At 56.4% G+C, this 7,928-nt stretch overlaps 1 protein-coding gene across 1 annotated transcript in view; it reads left to right on the top strand.

The window, feature by feature from the left end:
- Positions 1-1,095: 1,095 nt before the first annotated feature.
- MAPKAPK3 (MAPK activated protein kinase 3) overlaps positions 1,096-7,928 on the top strand; it is a 28,058-nt gene continuing 21,225 nt past the window's right edge. Inside the window, exons 1-2 of the mRNA XM_034998533.1 lie at positions 1,096-1,245; positions 1,520-1,796. Coding sequence (XP_034854424.1) covers positions 1,572-1,796 — 225 coding nt within the window. The 5' untranslated portion in view covers positions 1,096-1,245; positions 1,520-1,571. The remainder of the gene's footprint in view (positions 1,246-1,519; positions 1,797-7,928) is intronic.

Genomic DNA, 7,928 nt, shown 5'->3' with positions numbered 1-7,928 from the left:
AATCATGGAACACTTCATTTAAACTAATGATGTAATGTATGGGGATTAACATAAGAATAAAAAAAAAAAAGAAGTGCTCAGAGAACCGGTTGGGCCTGAGGCCTCAGCGCCTGCAGTCCTACAAGTGGCCTGTAGATGGCAGAAGAGGCCCGCGCAGGGACCTTAACCCAAGCCTCTCCTTCCCAGTCCCAAGTGAACCACCACATTCCAGTCCCTCAGCCTGAGGGTTGAGGAGTGGGCGGGTGTGCAGGAGTAATGCAGATTTGTCACAGGAGAGAGCAACACCCCCTGTGGCTCTATACAAGTTGTTTCCTCTCCGGGGACCTCAGTTTCCTCATCTGTGAAATAAGAGTTGTTTAACAGCCTGTGATGGGAAAACTGGGTCAAAATACCTAAGATAGTCTAAGATGGGCTCAGAATAGAGACCTAAAAGTGGAAGGGAACACCACATCGTTAATATAGAGTATACGGAGTGTCAGGAGGAGACTTTTTAAACAGGGCACCAAAAGCCCAAAGTATAAGATGAAAAGTTAATGGATCTGACAAAATGGGAATTTAGGATATCTGGTCTAAGGATGCTGTATCCCAAGGGAAAAAAATAAGCCACGGAATGAGCAGGAGAATGCACAGAAGGTGAGAGACACCCAGAGCCCCCAGGAATTGGAAAAAGGCGAATCACAACGAAATGCCATTTCACTTGGCCTGATGGCAAAAATTAAGACTTTAGGTAGGCCGGCGGTGGGCCACCACTAAGGAAGTCGCAAGCCTTACAAGCCTTGCTGGAGGGCCGTCTGCAGAGTGCAGGGAAAACGCCCGACTCAAGTGGCTTCCTGAGGCTCCGAGAGAAACTAGACTTCCTGCACTGTCACTTCCTAGGTCGCTGGTAAACTCCGGGGCTCACACCGCCCTAGCGGATGTCCCGAGCGCCTAGGTTTCCGCCCCCTTCGAGAAGCCACGCCCCCTATCCTGTCCGGGTGCCCGGGCGGGGCCCGCTAGGGCCTCCCTCCCCGCGCGGTCCTGCCAGGACTCGCCTGGCCCTTTAAGGCTGACCGAGCCCGGCCCCAAGTCCAGGACTCACGGGGGATGGGGAGTGGGGGGTGGGGGGTGGGGGAAGGGGAGCGGTCACGTGGGGCGCCGCCGGCAAGACTCGGCTCTAGGAGCTCCCGCCCCGGGTTCCCGGGGCCCCGGTCCCTGTCCCTCGCCGGCGCCAGCCAGGTACCCTGCTGTCAGGGACGCTCTTGCCAGGTACGCCCTCATAGGGCTCCCTCCACCTCCTGCTCCCAGAACTCGCGGCCTCTCGGCGCCCAGTCCCTTCCTTCCCCTCTTGACAGGAGTCGGGCAGGACTCGCTAGTGCCGGGCTGCGCAACCACCGCCCCCCGCCTCCCGTCTGTACTCTCGGACAGTTCGCTTCCCACTCCCGGCCCTGTCTGCTGCCCGCAGCCCAGCCAGGCTCAGGGGCTCAGGGCAGCGGTGTATTGGAAGAGTCTGAGCGGAACTCATTTTTCCCTTCTCCCCCAGGTGGCCCTGGACGCGCCAGGCTGGGGTCGACTCTGAGCGCCCCGCGGGGGCCATGGATGGCGAGACAGCAGAGGAGCAGGGGGGCAATGTGCCCCCGCAAGGTGCACCCTGCGGACCAGGCTCAGCCGGCGCTCCTGCCCTCGGGGGGCGGCGGGAGCCCAAGAAGTATGCAGTGACCGATGACTACCAGTTGTCCAAGCAGGTGCTGGGCCTGGGTGTGAACGGCAAGGTGCTGGAGTGCTTCCACAGGCGCACTGGGCAGAAATGTGCCCTGAAGGTCAGTGACCCCTCACTGCTCCGTGGGTGATCTAGAGGGCCCAACAGCAGAGGCCTGTGGGTGCAAGGTGTACCCAGGACCCCTGCTAAGCTTCTTATGATCAGTATCTCCTTTCATTCTTATACTCCCCTGTAAGGTCAGGCTCCTGGTACTCCTTGCTTTACAGATGGGGAAAACAAGGCTTAGCCTAGCTAAGCTCTCTCTCCCAGAGAGCAAGGGGGTGGAGTCAGTATGAGTAGAGTCTGCTGGACCCGGAAACAGGGAAGGAGTGGTTCCTGACGCGGGTTATGGCTGGGCCTATGTGTTCCTGCCAAAGGGGGGGTGGGGTGCTCTCGCTCAGCTTGGTTGTTCCTTCCATGAGAAGCTCTTTTGACTGGAATGGATCTGAGTTTCCCTCTACCTGAGGCTGAGTCCCCACCGAGGCTTGGGGTAGGGCTGCTTTCTCTCATGGCCCCTGACTGCCTGGGCTGGAGTGCTGGGTGGGAGCCTCCCAGGGCTGGCTGGTGGGCAAGGATGGTGTCCATCACACCTGTGAGCAAGAGGTTGCTGATGGGCTCCAGCTGAGTCACCGGCCCTATGTCGAAAAGGGCAGGTCCTGCTCCAAGCCTGGCTCACCCTGGTTCCTGGGCAGAGGGCGGGCCAACCATGTATCTGTGTCACACCATAGGCTCCCTGGAGGCCAAGAGCTCAACTGATATAGGTGGAATCCGGGGAGTTCTGGGGGTGGCTGATCTAGCCACATAGTTCTGGCTTAAGTCATTTAGTTCTGGGTCCAGGACCCTGCCCCATACCCAGAATGCCTTGAATCTGTTGTTACTGGGAACTTCACTCAACTGCAGTTTGTGCCAGTGGCCACCTGGATGGATAGATCATGGCAAGGAAAGTTAGAATACAGCAAAGGATCTCATTTTACAGACATTGCAATTATGAGCTTGAGTGCAGAGTTCTGTGGACGTGGCTCTAATCTCTGGCCTGCATTTGCCAGCTCCGTGACCTTGGACTAGGTCCTGGACTCTGGAAATCAGGTTTCTGCCTCTGTTCAGGGGGAAAGATAAGGAGTTGATGTGAACTTGGAACGAGATGATGCCTGTAGAGTAATTGGTACAGGGCCTGATGCAGGCCTGGAGAGGTTACGGGACTTATTTGGGCACAGTGTCTGCAAGTATCTGAGCAGGGACCTGGGTCCAACTCCCTGTGTCTTTCCTAGGGGCACGAGGCTGATACGATGTGTCTGGAGGAGGCTCAGGGCTCGGCTGGTGAGGCTGAATCTCAGGCACAGCTTCTTCACCTACTAACCCAGCAGTGGAATGGGGTTGGGGGGGGCCTTCTCTGAGTCCTTCAGGAGAAAATGGCTCTTCTCAGGGGGGAGTCTCTACCCCTTCGCTCAGCACCATCTTAGCGCTCTCACCTATAGTGGGGTAAGGGGCAGTCTGGGTAGATAGACAAGGGGCCAAGTGAAGCCAGAGAGCCTCTTAATACCAAGGCTTTGGCCCTGTGAACCAGGGCTGAGCTCTGACCAGCCCCTGTGGTGTTCCAGATGCTGTGAGCAAGGCAGGGATGGAGTGGGAGGCCAGAGATCTTGGGCCCAGGCAGCACCGGCTTTAAGCAGGCCTGGGTCTAGGCCCTTCTCCACAGACGCTGTGTCTGACAAATGACTTGGGGGAACTTCTGACTGTATCAGTTTCTAAAACACCTCCTCTTGAATCTAGGGCCTCAGTGCTTTCTTTGTTCTAGACTGGGAACTAGGACAGGCCTAGAACAAATTCCCCTGCTATACCCCCTTAGGCTTTATGGGTGAGTGTGGCTAGGGCTACTGCCTTGGGACCTTCAGGAGCTGGCCCTAGGAGGACATGGATTAGATGTGGCTCCCACTCCAACACCTTTCTTGTCTTGCCCCCAGTCTCCCTCTGGTCTAGTGGGCGAGTCTGGAAGTCTCTACCATCTGGCAGGTCTTTACCATCTTCCAAGATGGCGCTAGCACCGCTTCTGAAACATCATACCAGTACTGTGCATGGTGGCTCCAGCCTGGATGAGGAGAGTGGCATTTTTCTGCTTAGCTTCTGCTCCCTGCCGTCTCTGCCCTTCTTGGTAGTACAGGCCTAGGGCTCCGGCCTCTCTCCCTGCTTGTCCTCTTGGCCCTGTTGCTCAAGATGGCAGAGAGTGCTCAGCCTGAAGCCCGGAATGTAGCAGGCACTCCGAAAACAGGAAGAGTTGTGGTCAGTGTCCCTGTAGCTGTTACTATTCCCTGGGGGCCCTGGAGGGAGGCTCCTCCCCAGGGAGCTGAGCCTCTTCCCCTCAGCCCCTGACCACTGTTGTGGTCCATTTTGGCTTCGCTCCCACTCAGTGGCTCCTTCCCAAGGCCACTTCTGCTGCTGGTGCCGTCATTCCACTCTCCATTCCTAAGCACTTGCTGCAGTCCCCTTGGCAGGACCTAGAGGAGCCCCCTGCCTCCTACCGACATCTTGTGCCCCCTCCTAGGCCTCACTCATGAATTGGTACCCCTCAGTTTTACTCCTAGCTGGGCATGACCTTGCATATCTGCCCCCCATCAGTCACCCCACCACATCCAAGACACAACCCCTCCATCCTTATCACGTATATGAAAACTGTGACTTGGAGTCAGTGGTCAGAAATCATGTAGCTTGATTGGGATGACAGATTGTAGCAGAGGCCAGAGTCTCCTCCCCTCCCAACTTCCTGCCCAGCCCACTTGTGGTCCCCTGCCTCTTGGCGGGCAGGAGTGACCATGACACTTAGATAAATAAACACAATGAAAGGTTTTGAGAGGACAGAGGGGTTCTGCCTTGGGGAAAGGGGAGTCTTCTTTCCTGCCCCTGTTCTCCGGGCTCTGGGGCTTGGGGCCCTCCTCTCTGACCACTGGAGTATTTCGGAGGCCCCTGGGGCTCCCCGTGCCCTCCTTTTCACTTCTTCATCAGACAGAGTGGAGTGGTGGGGTGCTGGAGCTGCAGGCCGGGGAGTTACCCACATGGCTCCCTGGGTGGGGCCGGCCAGTTGAAGCTGGTGCCGCAGAGCTGGATTTGAAGCTGGGTGTGGCTGCCAGGCGGGCCAGGTACTTTCTCATTTGGCAGCTGCCGCCCCCTCACCTGCCATCTCGGGACCGGTCAGATCAGCCTTGGCAGGGCCATCTGTTACCGAGTCAACCAATCAGGAAGCGGGTGGAGGGGCTGGTAGCCCTGTCCAATGGAGGCCCCCAGTAGGGGTTTCACTGTACCCAACCTCCTCCCCGGGCTGCCCCTCTCCTTGAAGGAAAGAATCGCTGGAGCTCGTGTGCTTCCAGGCCAGTGGAACCTTCGGAACTGTCAGGGGTGGGCAATTGGCTGTTTAAACAAAGATCCTAGGAAGGGCATCAAACCCTAAAGAATGCAAGTAGTAGGGTTTGGGGCAGAGGTCCGTTGTTTTGAGCTGCTTCACGCCTTCCCAGCTGGCCTTGCTCACAGGTTTAGAAGCTGTGCTCAAAGCCTACACCTCTGCTGGGGATCCCCTCTGCTGGGAGTGCCAGAATCTTCCCATCCTATCCAGGAGCTGATGCCATCTCTCCAGGCTTCAGGCCTTGGTGCTGTGGATGCTAATATTCTCATAGACGGTTAGCAGTTTTCCAGACTGTTCTGTCCAGCAGGCCCCGTCCCCAGTGCATGATACGTGTTCTCTTACCTAATTCCTGTGGTTCCCATTTTATGGGTAATGTCGCTGATATTCAGTAAGGTGAACGACTTGCCCATAATGCACAGGGGAAGAGTGGCAGGGCTGTGATGTGAGCCTATGCATTTTGATGCCAGAGTCTTCGCATTTAAGTCACCCCACACCTCATGCTAGTTTCTGGGGGGGTCTCTAAGACTTGGCCCCCGGAAGGGTGCTGGCATCCTTGGCTCCACTGGGAGCCCAAGTGGTGCTGTTCATAGTTGTCTCTCTCTCCTCAGCTCTCCTCACTGTGCAGGACTCTGCTTGTGAGGGGACCAGTGGTCCCACAGGCCGGCACACAAGGGCCATGATGGCTGTGGGGCTGTCTCAGAGAGGTTGTGTGGTTCATCTCAAGCGTGGTGAGTCTCAGACAAGCCCAGCCCAGCAGAGCCCGGACTGCCACAAGCAGGAAGTGAGGTTGGTGAGTGGGCGAGAAGAAACTGTCTGGGCTGGGCGAGCCAGGGGAGACTTCCTGGAAGAGACTGCCAGCTTTAATCCAGGCCTCTGGTCTGAGAAGGATGTGGACGACAGAGGAGGGCACAGGGTGTGTGTGATGGCAGGTCTGATTTGCACCACTCAGCACCTGCTGCGGAGTACCACTTCCCCACTCCCAGCCGTGGGTCCTGGCAGGATGAGGCTGATCTCAGCGGGGCAGGCGTCCAGGCCCTGACAGACGCTGCGAGCCATAGAGGGACTGTGAGGGCTGTGTGGAAGGAGAGGCTTTTACATAGGGCCTTGAAAAAAGGTCAGCGACCCCCCCCTCATTCTCCCACAACTCAGATTCATACCGCGCCCCCAGGGACCTCTGTCTGTCTTTGATGTCCTCTCTCACTAAGTGGGCAGAAATCCCCCCTCCTTCCCCCAGAGCTTTCTTTCCTAACATCGCCAGAACCCTCGTGGAGCACTGTTGCTTAGGGTGCTCTAGAGGCTCCTGGGTCACCTGAGCTGTCCTTTAGTTCAGGTCGTGTGGGAAGGGCCTGGTCTCTGTGACAACAGAGGTCTGTTATGTCTCTGCTGAGGTTTGCACTTGGGGAAGCGATTTCCCTACTTGGATCCCTCATCTTTTTCTCCAAGGGCCTCCTTGGGATATCATCATGGAACACACCTGTGAGGGGGCCGCAGGTGGAGCACCTGGCTTTGCAGTCGCCTCACCTCCTTTGGTTCCAGCCTGGTGACTGGCTGCCGGGTGTCCAAAGGTGGTGGTCACCAGGCAAGAGTTGAAGACAGCGGCCATCCCTAGGTGTGGTAACAGTGTGCACCCAGCCCTCCTGCGTGTGTGGGTCTCCTGCTCTCGGGGCACTAAGAACATGGCTCCCATCGGCTCCTGTGTTTTTTCCAGGCGAATTTTGGTTCTGCTGGCCTTGCTCCTGTTTGAGATCTTATGTGTTCCCACGTGAGAGGCTGCCTGAGTGCATTTTGTTGGTGGCATGTTATTGGCCTTTATGAGGATTCCCTTGGGCTCATCGTGCACCTGGGGAAGCCAGCCCCTTGTGGGGTGAGAAAGGATAGTGTGAAAGGAATTTTGGGTCCTGGACTCTCCTCCCTACCCTCCCATCCTTTTAGAACTAAGTGGATTAGGCCCTGTGTAATTGTGAATAAAATCCTGCTGCTGGGAACCGTGGGGGTTTTGCTTAGAGCAGGAGAACAAGAGGAGACTGCTGTTTGGGGGAACAAGGAGCCTCAGGAGGCCTTTCCAGCACTGGACAGGCCAGAGACGCTGAGAATATTGATTTTGCGTTTTTTTTTTTTTTTGCGGGTTTTGTGTTAGGATTGCCTTTTTCTTTAGACTAGGGCTTTTGTCATTGCTGCTTACTCTTTGTGGCACTTTCTGTTCTTCTTAGCTCCTTGTTGCTTTCATTTCTTCTTTCCCCTTTCTGTTACCCTTGCTGTCACTTAGTTCCTCCCCTCTCTGGCCTTGCTACTCTCTGTCTCAGGAGTTTCAGGCTTAATGGGCCTCTTCTCTGCAGCTTGCAGGCCAAGGGCAGGCAGCGGACAGATGGGGGCTGGTTAGGTGCTGGGGATTCACGCGAGTCACCGTGAAGGGGTCACCCTGAAGTCTCCCCCCGACAGGGTAGGGTAGGAGTAGGACAGGAAGGAGGAGCATCTGTACCCATGCCACTCACAATGTCCCCTCCTTGCTGCTGGCCTTGACCAGGTGCTGGTGGCCTTGGCAGCCAGAGCAGTGGAGTCAGGAACATTTGGGCCAAGCTTGTAACCCGAGGAGTCCCCTGTGGAGTGTAGGAAGTCAACGTCGGCGGGGGCCTCCTCTGTTGGGTCTCCTTTTATGGCTCAATGGTCTGAGACTTATGCTCTGGACAACAGTGTGAGATTAGGAGCACTGTGACTCCCAAGGATTCTCTGGCTGAGGCTGAGGAGAGAAGGGGCTGGGGTCAGAGCCAGAGCCTCAGAGCCTCCTCTTAGTGGGAGGAACTT

Source organism: Mirounga leonina, unplaced genomic scaffold (genome assembly GCF_011800145.1).
Source record: "Mirounga leonina isolate KUSES-001 unplaced genomic scaffold, KU_Mleo_1.0 Mir_94, whole genome shotgun sequence".
Lineage (NCBI taxonomy): Eukaryota > Metazoa > Chordata > Mammalia > Carnivora > Phocidae > Mirounga > Mirounga leonina.
This window is presented reverse-complemented; position numbering and strand designations above follow the sequence as displayed.